Source organism: Xenopus tropicalis, chromosome 3 (genome assembly GCF_000004195.4).
Source record: "Xenopus tropicalis strain Nigerian chromosome 3, UCB_Xtro_10.0, whole genome shotgun sequence".
Taxonomy (NCBI): domain Eukaryota; kingdom Metazoa; phylum Chordata; class Amphibia; order Anura; family Pipidae; genus Xenopus; species Xenopus tropicalis.
Genome location: NC_030679.2, coordinates 43,569,287 through 43,583,729, shown reverse-complemented (window position 1 = coordinate 43,583,729; position 14,443 = coordinate 43,569,287). Strand labels below are relative to the sequence as shown.

Genomic DNA, 14,443 nt, shown 5'->3' with positions numbered 1-14,443 from the left:
ATAAATTATTGCATATAAGAAAAAAAGGGAAAAAATGAACAAAAACAAGTACAGGTGCCAACCTGTAAGGTAACCAACCTGAATTCACTGCACAATTCAATCTGTGACTTAATATGCTGTTTCTATTTTCTTTGTACTATGTCCATTGAACCATCCAGTTACCAATCTCGAAGGGCCAAAAGAATGGGAGAATATTGTATGATTTTTGTACACCTTTGTTTTGAAGATGTTAAAACTAAATCTGGGCCCACACAGAAAGGGTTCATTGGGGTAAATGGATATTCTTTATTAAAACAGTTTATAAAATTGAATGTGTCTGATCACTGCATGTAAATGTCAAAAAAGTGATTACTATATTACTTTACAGTGGTCTGTATATATATATATATCTCAATGTTCTGCTGATCTCTGTGGTAGTAGCTGCATCAGGTGGGGTCACAGTAAACATGCAGTAAACATGTACAGGAGAATGCTGCTCATCCGTCCAATAGGTCTACAACATGCATTCATATTAAAAAGGAAACATACCCTGTCCAAAAGCTCCTGGTTGCGTTTAATGAAGAGTTGCTTCTCATCTACCCAGTGTGAGTCCTGTTGAACAAAAGAATTCTGTTCTGAAATGTGTCTATAGACAAAGGAAAGTACTATATATATATATATATATATATATATATATATATACATACATACTGCATACATAATTATATTCTATATATCATTTATATATATAATTTGCTTATAACAATATTTGCACTTATAATAATGCCCATTTTGACATGAATTCCTTATAGGGATAGGGAGTACATTTCAGAATAAAATAGAGGATAAATTAGAAAACCTTGCATAAATGTTTTTTCTATTTTTTTAATTATCAATTTATTTTGACAAATAAGGGGATTTATACTTACCGTTACATCCTTTTCTCTTAGTCCTATAGGGGACACAGGCCACCCTCCCTGGAAACTTAGGGATCATGCATACCTTCTCACTCAGCTGTGTTATAGCTTATAGTTATTAAGTTAAGAGCACTGTTTGCTCGGTCTTGTTACATAACTGAGGTACCTGGGTGGGGGAAGAGGTTATATAGGGGAGAGAAATCAAAATTATACAGTGTCCTGCCTCCTGATGGGAGGGGATTTAACCCCATGGTGCCTGTGTCCCCTATAGGACTAAGAGAAAAGGATGTAACGGTAAGTATAAATCCCCTTTTCTCTTGCGTCCTGGGGGACACAGGCACCATGGGGACATACCAAAGCCGTCCCCCCTGGGAGGGAGGAAACTGAACTAGGATTAATTGCAGTCTAGCTTTGAACTACCGACTGCAGAACTTTACGCCCGAAGGCTGCCTCGGCCGAGGCGAAGGTATCGAAGCGATAGAATTTTGTAAAGGTGTGCGCGGAAGACCAGGTTGCCGCTTTACACAGCTGCTCCGCGGAAGCCCGGTTCCTGCATGCCCAGGATGCCCCTAGTGCTCTGGTGGAATGTGCTTTTATCCCGAAGGGGGGTGTTTTTCCCAGGGATATGTACGCCCGGCGAACAGTTTCCCTGATCCAGCGAGCAATTGTGGCTTTTGAAGCTGAACAGCCCTTACGGCTGCCTGACGGAATCACGAAGAGATTCCTGGTTTTGCGGAAGTGAGCTGTCCTGTCTACATAGACTTTCATTGATCTAACTACGTCTAGTTTGTGTAGTTTGGCTTCTTTGGGATTTTTGGGCGAGCTACAGAAGGAAGGGAGAACTATCTCTTCGTTTAGGTGAAAGGGTGATACCACTTTCGGTAGGAAGGAAGGAACTGTGCGCAGGACTGCTTTTTCCTCATGGAAAATTAAGTGAGGAGAGTCGCACGACAGTGCACTTAGTTCCGAAACGCGTCTTGCTGAAGAAATGGCCGTGAGGAAGACTACTTTCCAGGTAAGCCAGGGAAGCTCAATGGTGTGGATGGGTTCAAAGGGGGCCTCCAAGAGTGCCGACAAGACGAGATTGAGGTCCCAGGGTGGCACCGGGGGTCTCCAGGCCGGTGACAGGTGAGCTACTCCCTGTAAGAATGTTCTTACATCTCCTAGCCCTGCCAGTTTCTTCTGTAGCAGAATGGACAAGGCTGATACCTGGACTTTAAGGGACCCTAGGCTCAAGCCCTTGTCCAGGTCATCTTGCAGGAATTGGAGGATCAGAGGAACGTTTGCACTCTGATAAACTACTTGCTTTTGTGCGCACCAGTGGATGAAGAGGTTCCAGATTCTATGGTATACCTTAGAGGATACCTCCTTCCTGGCCCTAATCATAGTCTGAGCCACTACTATTGAAAACCCTTTCCGGGTCAGAATAGCGGTCTCAAGTGCCACGCCATCAAATGGAACATTTGAGGGTTGTGGTGGAGGATTGGGCCTTGGTGAAGCAAGTCTGCCCGAACGGGAAGTGCCATGGGCGGATCGATGGAGAGATTTACCAGGTCTGTGAACCACGACCTCCGTGGCCAATTTGGAGCGATTATGATGAACGTGCCGCTCTCCTTCCTCATCCTCTTGATGAGACGTGGTAGCATGGCAAGGGGGGGAAAGGCGTAGGCCAGCGGGACCCCCCACGGTGCAGTCAGGGCATCTACCCCTGCTGCTAGATGGTCCCTGGTCTTGGAGATGAATAGTGGAACCTTTTTGTTGTGGCGAGACGCCATTAGGTCTAAGTCTGGTCTGCCCCATTGTTTCGCTATGATGTCGAAAACCTCGGCATTCAGTTCCCATTCCGTCGGGTCTAGTCTGTAGCGACTGAGATAGTCCGCTTCCCAGTTCAGAAGGCCTGGAATGTGGACTGCGGAGATCTGTGGGACGTTGTTCTCTGCCCAGCGAAGGATCTTGCTGATTTCGCCTGCTGCTGCCACACTCTTGGTTCCCCCTTGGCGATTGAGGTACGCCACAGCAGTGGCGTTGTCGGACTGGATTCTGATGGCTAGTCCTGTCAGTCGGGTTTCCCAGTGGGTCAGGGCTCTGAAAATGGCCCTGATCTCTAATATGTTTATCGGCAGTCTGGATTCCGCTGTTGTCCATAGGCCTTGTGCCGAAAAGTTCTGGAAGGTGGCTCCCCAGCCCGACAGACTGGCATCGGTTGTGATGATTTGCCAGTCCGGGTCCGCAAAGGGTCTTCCTTGTGTTAGGTGAGGTGGGGTCAGCCACCAATTCAGAGAGTCGACCGTCTGAGTCGGTAGGGAGATCCTCTGGTTGATAAGGTGATGTTTGCGCCACTCTGAGATAATGGTCCTTTGAAGGGGCCTCAGATGGAATTGTGCAAATGGGACCGCTTCTGTGGAAGCGACCATGACCCCCAAAACCTTCATGCAAAACCTGAGGGATGGTTTGGGGATAGATCTGTCGGACCAGCAAGTGTGTCTTGTGGACCTTTTCCTCTGGTAGGAGAACTCTTCCTAGGTGGGTGTCGAGAAGGAGCCCGAGGAACTGAATTCGTTGTGATGGGAAAAGGCATGACTTGGTCATGTTGATCGTCCAGCCGAAGCTCTGAAGGACCCGGATGGACAGGTCCAGGTCCTCTTGTGCCTGGTGCAGTGAGGGCGCTTTGATCAAGAGGTCGTCCAAGTATGGAGTGATATACACCCCACGGACTCGGAGAAAGGCTGCCATGGTGGCCATTATTTTCGTGAAGATACGTGGGGCCGATGATAGGCCGAAGGGGAGGGCCACAAACTGGTAGTGGTGATTGTGGTAAGCAAATCGCAGGAACTTTTGGTGAAGAGGATGGATTGGGACATGAAGGTATGCGTCCTTCATGTCCAGGGATGTCAGAAACTCCCGGGGTTCTAGTGCCCGGATTACCGATCTCAGTGATTCCATCTTGAATCGTCGGTAGTACACCCATTTGTTGAGAAGTTTGAGGTCCAAGATAGGACGGTATGAGCCGTCTTTCTTGGGGACCACGAAGAGGTTCGAGTAGAACCCTTGGAACCTTTGAAGTGGAGGAACCGGAGTTATTACTCCGGCCCGTGCCAGTTCCTGTACGATGGATAAGAAGGCGGTTTGTTTTTGGGGTTCTATGGGAACCCGGGACATGAAGAACCTCTGTGGAGGTGTTCTGTGGAATTCTATCCTGTAACCGGAAGATATTGAGTCTATGACCCAGGGGTCGTCTATGAGTTCGGCCCAGGTGGTGGCGAAGTGTTTGAGACGTCCCCCGACCTGAATGTCTGGCCAAGTGTCGTGCGGCCAGTCATGCTGAGGAGCTCTTCTCGTTAGAGTTCTTGGTAAATGTCTTGCGAGACTGCCAGGTTGTTCTGCCTCTGGAGGTGGGCCCACCTCTGGCAGAAGAGGAGGATCTGGATGGAGGTGATCCTTTTGAGAAACGCGTACCTTGGCCTCGAAAAAAGCGCTGTCTCTTGTAAGATGTAGTAGAGGGTCTGCTCTTGGGTTTTTGCTGGGGCAACAGTGTACTTTTGCCCCCCGTTGCTTGTGAGATAATTTTTTCTAGTTCTTCGCCGAAAAGGCGGGAACCTTTGAAGGGAAGAGAGGTAAGTGACTTTTTTGAGCTAAGGTCAGCCGACCATAGTCGAAGCCACAGGGAGCGGCGTGCGGCTACTGAGAGAGCGGATGTGCGGGCCAGCAGCTTCAGGGCATCCAGTGAAGCCTCACTGAGGAAGGAACTCGCCTCTTGGATGTGTAGTGCGACGGACTCGACGTCCTCGATGGCAGTTTCGCTCTGTAGACCGGTGAGGATGGCGTCAGACCACACTTCCAGAGCCCGACTTACCCATGCCATGGCAAGAATGGGTCTAAAGGCTGTACCTGCAGAGGTAAAGATAGCTTTAAGGAAGCCTTCCAGTTTTTTGTCGGTGGCGTCCTTAAAGGCAGATGCGTCTGGGACGGGTAAGGCGGTGGCTTTTGACAACCGCGATACCGGAGCATCCACTAGAGGTGGGGTGCTCCATTTTCCCAGGTCCTCTTTTGGAAAGGGATAAAGTTTTGAGAATTTTCGGGTGACTTGGAACTTGTGTTCCGGGAGGTTCCATTCCTCCTGGATGATGGCTTGGAGTTGTTCATGGGCTGGGAAATTTATTTCGTGCGAGGCCGTTCTGCGGAATAGACCCTTAGAGGTCTTAGCCCCCTTGTCAGTATCCTCAATGTTAAGGGCCTGAAGGACTGCCACAATCAGGTCATTTGGTGACCTGGCAGAGTCCTGGGCGGTTGAGGCAGAGTCGCCCTCTGATGCGGAGTGGGATAATTCCCCTTCGCTGAGCCCTTCCTGGTCCGAATGGGACTCAGGTGAGGAGGGTGCAGTAGAGTCATTAGGTAATGGGCACTTGCGTTTAGATGTGCTCTTAACTACATTAGGAGATGCTAGTTTGTCTAGGATTTTATCTAGAGATGATGCTAATAGTGGGATTCCCTGCAGATTAGCTTGGGAATTAGATAGTGAAACTGCCCAGGCTGGAGCCTCAGGGGCTTCTGTAGCCACATTGCCCGATGTTGAGGGTAGTGCTGCCTGTACATTCTCCCCCTGGTCTGTTAATTGTGGCGTGGGTTGCTCTGCATCCGTGGTAGCAGTGGTGCAAGCTTTACAAACTGGGTCTTTTTGTGCCACCTTAAACTTTTTCTTGCATTGAGTACATGCAAAGAAAGTTACTTTGGACGCCTGTTTCCCCCCTCTGAGGAATAGTGCATCCCCTGACCCCTCAGCCATGTTGGCTTAGTGACCCTTTTACCGTATCTGTGCCTGGTAGAGGGAAGAGGAGATATGGAGGGTGAGAGACCTGTGGCGTTCTGACTGCGTTGGGAGCAGGGCTGCCGTGTAGCGTAGCTGCGAGCGCGCGCTCTGTCGGATGCCGGAAGGGGAGGAGCCGACTGAGGGCGCGAATGTGGGGAGGTCACGTGAGCCGCGCGCACTTCCGGCGGTACGGCCGGAAGTCTCGGTGCGGTTATTGAGGGTGCGGAAGGCGCGTACCATCCATTACCTGCCGGGCTCCCTCTGCCTCACTCTCTCGCCGGCTGCGTCACAGCAGGCGCGCCGTGTGAGAGTGTAGGGGCGGCTGCCGGAGGATACCCTGACCCTCCGCCTGCCAGATGTAGGTATGGGGGAGAGGTTGGGATCTCCCGTGTGTGAGGAGGGGCTGTAAACCCCTGTTCACTCTCGCTACCTGTGGTCGGTGCGGAGGGTTAGAAGAGACTAGAGGGGACCTCATGCTCCTCTGTAATCCCGGGTTTGTGCCGTGGGCCCCCGTTGTAGGGAGGGGGGGGGGCGGCCGTCGGGTACATTGCCTTTTCTAGGCAGCAGGCTCAAGGAGCCGTCCAGCGTAGGGGGCTGACGCAGCGAGTGCAGCCTAGGCTGCCTCAGGTACCACCCCGGGTGTTAGGGCTAAGCCCTGAACCGTAGTGATCCTTTCAAGTTGTGTCTCCTAGAGACTCTTCTGTCCAACCTCCTGTTTGCGAGGACACTAAAAAAACTGAGGTACCTGGGTGGGGGAAGAGGTTATATAGGGGAGAGAAATCAAAATTATACAGTGTCCTGCCTCCTGATGGGAGGGGATTTAACCCCATGGTGCCTGTGTCCCCCAGGACGCAAGAGAAATTATTTTTTCACAGTTGTCATAAGGCCCCAGGTCCTTGGATCTGCCCATGGCAACACAGGGCTCCTATGTTGTTAATACCGTTGAAGGTTGTTAGTGTGGCTGTGGTTGCTTTGCTGCTATCTCATTAGCAATATAAGAAAACAATAAAAATATGTGTACATTTTCTAGGAACCTGTACTCTTAAATGGATACCTATATGAAGAATAGCCCTTTGCCATAGATGAAGCCTGGAGAGGTGATTCTGGCACCATGATGATGTAGCTAAAAAATACAGTTGTTCAGAATGAACATGGCAGATTTTCTATATTAGTACTTCTCTTTTGAAGACAATTCCATATGACTAGAAAGATGTTCTGTTTCTTTTAAGGTTCTGATATCCTGTCATCCTTTGAAGTTCCAAGACTCTTATAAAGCTTATTGGATAGTGAATTTACATCCTCCTCTCTTTTGTTGTGTTACAGATGTTTTAGCCCATATAAAAAAGTGCTCTTTTATTTTTTCTTATTAAATGTATCTACTTAACAATACCAGTTTTAGAAAATATATACGCAGTGAAATTAACCAACCTGCCCCTTCTGTGCCAGTGTTTTCTCCAGGTCTTCAACCTTTGCTTTGTAGCGCAGAACTTCTGTTTGCATCTGCTCCTGCGCCTACGAAATACATTGCACACGTTTATTACTCATTCATTTTCACACAGCATGTGACACTTGCTATAAAGTATATGTCCCAATGGGTAACTCAAGTTATAGTAGCAGGTAATATTTCAAAAAATCCTATGGTTTTGTTATTGAGACAACATTTTTGGAAGAGTCCAACCAGCAAAGGTATGTAAGTTATCCTTTCCATTAGCTTCCATGTGAACTGACTTATGATCAGTGTAAAAATGTTTTTGGTAAACCAACAGCCAGCAAGGCAGTCTCTATCCACCCCAGGACAAGGGTTTTACTGGTAACACAAATTCAGGCCCAGACTGTCAATCTGTGGATTCTGGCAAATGCCAGAGTGGCTGCTGTAAGATGCCATAGTCACTATTTATTGGGCCAATGAGGGCTGTTATGGCTCTGTGTACTTAAATGCCAGGGTCTATTTTAAATCCCAGTCCAGACTTGCAAGAGGCAACTGTATTTTGCTCCACAGAGCCCCCTGTGTCATTATTGTGTGAAAGCAACACCCAAGTGAAATGTATCCTAATAAAATGTAATTATCTTAATAGTATGACAGGCTGCCATACACTTCAGTAAAAAGGTATTTGATGTAAATCACATAGCACAGCAAATATTCATCAGATCTAGTTAGTCGTAAACTTTTTTTATTGCTCAAAAATAGTAAATCTAAATATTCTTCCTTTCTGACCTATTAAAAGTATCTATATAATATATGGGCTTCAGCAGTGTTGAACATTTTCCCTCTTTAATAAAATACAACAAATGATACATTTTGATACCATTTGGCTACAATTAGTTATTACTACAGAGAAGAATTCTTTCCTGGGTATCTCCATGGAGTTTGTGTTTCAATAAGAAATGTCTTTCATATTTAAGAAATGTGAATAAAAATAAGAAATTCAACACAGGCAAATATTTAAGCTGTAGATGGGGTTGTACTGAATGGCACAGTACTAAATCTGAATGACATGATATACCTTTGCTTCTCTCTCAGCGTCTGTAAAGCCTCCTGTGTGTTCTTGCAGCAATGCATATGCCCTCTGCAGTGCCTGATACTCCTTTGTTAACTGCCGAAATCGCAGCTCTGATTCCTCCGCTGCAAGGTTCTTTGAATAGACAAAAAATAATTACTTATAGATTTGATGTGAATGTACCTTTCATTGAAAATGCAACAGGTGAAAATATCAGTTGTAAGATGGTCTCTACTTACATAATTCTTGCTACAACTACATTATTTTTAGTCTGAACATGGAAAAATTCCAATAGCAAAGGGTGGCCTCATATAAAGGAGCCAAGATATAGGAGATATATTTAGTTCTTAGAGTTATTTTGTGAAATATGCACAGCATGAGGAAGGTGTAATGAAAATTTGTATGTACTGTATACTTGTGTCTACTGCTTTCTAGTGTGTTTATCCTCAGAAGCTTCAGTGGAGGTAGATCTTCCATCATTTAAAATACTCTTGGGGCCAGATTCATTAATGTATGAATTACGAATACGATTTGAAAAATTCGCATTAAATACAAAAATTTCTGATGTGCAATAATTTTGCAAAAAATTTGTGTTGTGCTTGGGCGAATATATTCTGGAACGATCCGAAAGTTACAAACTTTTCGCATCCGAACGATCGTAAACGACGCGAAAACCTTTCTGACTTTCTGAACCTTCAGTGCATGATTTTGGAAGCCTGCCATAGGACTCAATGGCACTCTGCAGCTCCAACCTGGCCCAAGGAAAGTCTCCCATAGGGCTCAATGGCACTCTGCAGCTCCAACCTGGCCCAAGGAAAGTCACAATACCGAAGCTTGAATGAATCCGAAACCTTCGTACTTGTTGCAACAAATACGATTTTGTCTCACAAATTGTCGCAAAGTACAAAAAAGTTGCGCAAATTAATGTAAATATTGCAGAAGATACGCAAAAGTTGTAAACTTTGGAAAAAATAAAAAATTTTTGTAATTGGACCTGTCATATTTTAATGAATGTGCCCCTTTGTGTATGGCCAAAGTAGGGAATAATGTTTTGAGGGCATTGGTGAGCTCCAACAATGTATAAGCTGTAAGTGAGATCTGATTTAGCACCTGCCAAAATTCTTGACCATTATGCTGTTATTGATATTTAGGGTGTCAATGCAAATAACAATGGCTGAAGCTTAATCTTAAAGTGCCTTTTAATTATTTGTGTGCATTCACTGCCGCCATAATGGCATCTAAATATATCCAGAATACAGTACTGAAAATCCATAAAAACCCTTGGGTAATCTGCAAGGACATTTTTCTTACTTCATCTAAATCATCATCTGGTGTTGCAGGTGTTCGATCCGTCCGATATGAAGCAACAGAAGAGGTTTCTGAATCCATAGAATCATCATCGTAGCCAAACACTGTATCAACTAGGTGCCTCTGTAAAAGTAGTACAACATTCTAAGGGGCTGATTTACTAACCCATGAATCCGACCCGAATTAGAAAAGTTCCGACTTGAAAACGAACATTTTGCGACTTTTTCGTATGTTTTGCTATTTTTTCAGCGTCTTTACGAATTTTTCGTTACCAATACGATTTTTGCGTAAAAACACGAGTTTTTAGTAGCCTTTACAAAAGTTGTGTAAAATCTTGCGATTTTTCGTAGCGTTAAAACTTGCGCAAAAAGTTGCGCTTTTTTCGTAGCGTTAAAACTTACGCGAAACTTCGCACCTTTTAAGTTTTAACGCTACGAAAAAGGCACAACTTTTCACGTAAGTTTTAACGCTACGAAAAATCGCAAGATTTTACACAACTTTTGTAATGGCTACGAAAAACTCGTGTTTTTACGCAAAAATCGTATTGGTAACGAAAAATTCGTAAAGACGCCGAAAAAATCGCAAAAAATACGAAAAAAACGCAAAATACAGATCTTTACGAAAAAAACGCAATCGGACTCATTTCGACCCGTTCGTGGGTTAGTAAATCAGCCCCTAAGTGTATAGGTAGAAATTACAAATGTGCTGATGTCCCTTTATGGACAATAACCTACATGACCAATATACTATATTGCACCTAGATTCTGAGGCATTTATCTAACATAGGGAGCAATATATAGCATTAATACCTACAGGTATTTGTCTTTTATACTGTGACAGCACATAGATCCTGAAATTAAATATTTTTCATTGATGTGATGAGTTACACAGTAAAATAAGTGCCCAGAACTTCTTAACCTTTCGTGGATCTGACATTATTTGTGATGTCCTAAATTTGTATTTTAAAAGTCATAGCATTCAGCTTTTTGTTGGGAATTTCCAAATATACAACGTATTAACTTACTGCTCCACATCTATAAATCTTCCTGAATAGTGCCAATCTCACATTAATAACCTTGCTTTAGCAATGGCATTGGAGTAGAGTTGAGTTCACAGCTTTTTTAGCATTCTCCCTCATCCTAATATATCGTAAAATCTCTAATATCAAATGCCTATAGATATTTAGATGGAGGTCCCAGCAATGACTCCTATTCTTTATTGCTTCTTTTTATTTATATCATCAAGGATCTTGTATAGTTGGCTTTACACTGCAGACTGACATCACTGTTGAAACTGAATGGCAATGGGCTTAGCAACTTATTACTGTGACACTTGGGGTTCCCAAACACTTACCTTTATAGGTTTGGAGCTTCTTTTATGCTTCTTCCGTCGGATAAGCTTTTCCCTGTCCTATGATTCAAAAATGTTAGAATTATCTTATAATAAAGGAACACAATGAAATTGGCATAAAAAAATCACAATTGAGGCAGCTCATTTGGGGCATATTTTCTAACCTAGGCCCTAAATTGCAATTGCCAATTGCAACAAATTAGTATTCATTATTCAGCTACAAGTTAGAGCATAAAAACATAAATCTGATTGGTAGCTATGGATGGTGCCATTTAGCACCTATGTGAGTAAATTAGCCATGTTATAGAAGCCATAAATAAAACATCAGGTTGTCAACTGCTGAAGAATAGCTTCAGCAGTTGGCAACCCAGATAAACTCAATATCTAAAACATCATACAGGTATGGGATCCCTTATCTGGAAACCCATTATCCAGAAAGTTCAGAATTACAGAAAGGCCATATCCCATAGACTCCATTATAAGCAAACAATTCTCATTTTTAAAAATGATTTCCTTTCTCTCTGTAATAATTAAACAGTACCTTGTACTAAGATATAATTAATCGTTATTGAAGGCAAAACATGGTTATGGAGATCCAAATTAAGGAAAGATCCCTTATCCGGAAAACCCCAGGTACTCGAGATATATTGACATAAAAAATATTTTACAAGAAGTGCATTTAAACTTAATGATTATTAATTTAATCGCTGCTAGTGAGATGATGTAGAATTTCTGCAGGGGCATAGCCATGGAGACAGTACAACTAAAGGACTTGAAGGATTGGGAGTCTGGTAGGGAGCTTAGCAAATGCAATATAAATATAAATGAAAAAAACAATAACAATTTTGGGAGAAAAGCCTTTTCATGATAGTGCAAGCTTTTACTTAGGGAACCACTGAATCCTGTTTATACTAGTGTTTAGACACGTTTGCTTCTTTTTAACTTACATCTGAGAGTCATTTCATCAAGGTGGAGGGAAAGAATAAACATTATAAAGCTCAAAATGGTGCCAAGCATACCCGTGTCAAATCATCAATAATATTCTGTTGTTCGATCACTTGTAACTTTAAAAATTCAATTTCTTGCTCCTCCTCTGCCTGGTCGAGATCATTCAAAGATCTCAGTTTCTTCAGTGGAGGATGAGATGTGATCTTCTCTCGCTAAACATAAAATGTAAATAAATTGGAAAAAAACATTTATTTCTGTTAATAAACTGTAGGAAGTTAGGAAGCTATATTAAGGCTATTGATACTCTATGCCTTTTGAGCAACTAAGAGAACTAAAGCTGGCCATACACGTGGCGATCTGACTCGCACGAAACATCGTCAGATCCGCCACACACCATTCAGGGCTGAATCGGCAGGTAAGGAGGTAGAAACAATAGAATTTCTACCTCCTTCTGCCGATTCAGCGCTGAAGGGAGATTTTGGTCAGGCGCCTTCTATGGCACCTGATCAAAATTTTCAAACTGGTCCGATCGGCGAGTCGGCCGATATCAGCAGCTTCCTGCGATATCGGTCGACTCGCCGACTTACCATACACGCCGACATACCATACACGCACCTCGTTCCGTACGATATTATCGGTGTGTGTATGGCCACCTTAAGAGTAACTAAGAGATATGGTACATGCAGTGACTCTGTGTGTTTTATTATCCAAATGTTTCGGAGCTCTGCTGGAAGGCGGCAAAACACCTGGAATGTTTTTCTAGTTATCTCAATGGCAATTGCCTGCACCTATGACAACTGTCATGTAAAAATGTACCAGTTTAGGTAATGGCACATGGGGGTATTTGTCGCTTGCAGTTACATTTGCATTACCATGGGTGACAAATCTCCTTAAAATGCTTTCTCTTTGGCAATAATGCGACTCTTCGTTTTCTTTATTACCAGAGCCAAAGCAAAAAAGACTTTTAGGGAGATCTGTCAACTATGGTAGTACAGATTTGACTATGGTTGACAAATCTCCCTCTGTGCCCTTAGAATTACAGAGCAATAATCAGCTTTCATGGAAGTATAACAGTGCTGTCAGGCAATGGCAATTCAAAGTGGATGTGGGGGGCCCTGCACACAAAGCTATAAAATGCCTGGGTGGCAAGTTTTGAAATATTCCACCCTATCTGCCATTGCCCTTAACTGCTTAAATCGTAACTCAACAGAAAATGGGACTGCATAATTTGACAAGCAAATAATGAGAGTGTAAAACAAACAACTGAGGCTGTACTCATCATAAGTCTAGGGGTCGGCACTGCATGCCAGACAGACAGGAAAAAAAGGTTTCAAGCACCGATGCTTACTACTGTCCTGTCAGGCTCAACTTTCCTATGACATTAAGGGTTACTCTCGGAGCTTTGTCTGTCTGCCCCAATCGTTTTTTTACTTCTAAAATGTTGCAAAGGCAGGTTGCAAATAACAACACATTCCATAAACATTACAGGCAGCTTAATGATTCACTTGTTAGCATTGCTGCCTTGCAGTTCCGCAGACCTGGTTTCACTTCTATTCTGGACACTGCAAGGGGGAGTTTGGCAGCAGTTAGGAATGGAGGGCCCTTCCTGGCTAAACTAGAGGACATTTAAGATACACATGCACTGCTGGAAAATACAGTACTGGAGAGCTTACAACATAAAGAGACTGCATACTCCCTGATACTCACAGATTCTTTAGACTCTTTTTTTAAAAATAGGCTTTCTCTTCTGTATGGTATAATATTACATCAATTGCTTATGGTGGTATATATTTACATTCTATAGGAGGGTCACTCTCTAACTGATGCTTTATTGTGTTTTTATGGGATTAGGATGTTTTTAATTAATTGCTATGATGCTGAAGAATAAAATGTATATCTTTTAGATTTTGTATTTGCATTCCAAGTTCCAAGTTCTAACCTTGTGGTTTATGGTTTCAATATTTGTTTGCTTCTATACATAATATGAAGGTGAAACATCTTAATTAAGTTGAATACAGGTTACACATGGTTCACTTTTCTTTGCATGGAATTTTGTACTGTATGTTCTCCTGCAAAATTTGATCTGATTTTGCCATTGAATTCCAAAAGTGCCTGTGTTTGCTGTGGCAAGAGTGGTCCAGCAGATCCCTTTGCACTACATATGACCAGTTAAATGAGTTCTTCCTCTCCTTCCAGAAAGACGTACCACTCAGCCTTATACGTATAAACTTATCTTGCTTTGCTGTAGCCATATAAATGAAGTTGGGCTTCAAACAACACAAATCTTTGGCACTTACCATTTCTGCATTTTCTCTTGTGATAGTTTTCAGCTTCTCCTCCATACGTTGTAAAGACTGCATTAACTCATCGTTCCTTTTAGTGAGGCACTTGTTCTTCTCCAGAAGAGGTTTGCATTGCTTTTCTGCTTCCCTGACTCTCCTTAGCTGTAATTTTAGGAACATGATACAGTATTGCTGAGCCATAATACTAATTAGACAAGTCTATATTGATTTGCTTTATTTATCTTTTAAAAAAGTATACACCAAAGAATAAAATAACATGTCAAATGCAGCTTTGATGAAGCTACGATGATCCAAGTTTTCACAGATTTCATTTGTGAAGTTGAAAAGGTAAAG

At 43.2% G+C, this 14,443-nt stretch overlaps 1 protein-coding gene across 2 annotated transcripts in view; it reads right to left on the bottom strand.

The window, feature by feature from the left end:
* The window catches only part of jakmip2 (janus kinase and microtubule interacting protein 2), a 67,690-nt gene that overhangs the window by 16,740 nt on the left and 36,507 nt on the right, over positions 1-14,443 (bottom strand). For both annotated transcript variants that reach the window (XM_002936708.5, XM_012959805.3), the window contains exons 7-13: positions 14,105-14,251; positions 11,879-12,019; positions 10,863-10,919; positions 9,513-9,632; positions 8,208-8,336; positions 7,132-7,215; positions 529-591 (exon numbers count right to left, since the gene is read on the bottom strand). In XM_002936708.5, coding sequence (XP_002936754.2) covers positions 529-591; positions 7,132-7,215; positions 8,208-8,336; positions 9,513-9,632; positions 10,863-10,919; positions 11,879-12,019; positions 14,105-14,251 — 741 coding nt within the window. The remainder of the gene's footprint in view (positions 1-528; positions 592-7,131; positions 7,216-8,207; positions 8,337-9,512; positions 9,633-10,862; positions 10,920-11,878; positions 12,020-14,104; positions 14,252-14,443) is intronic.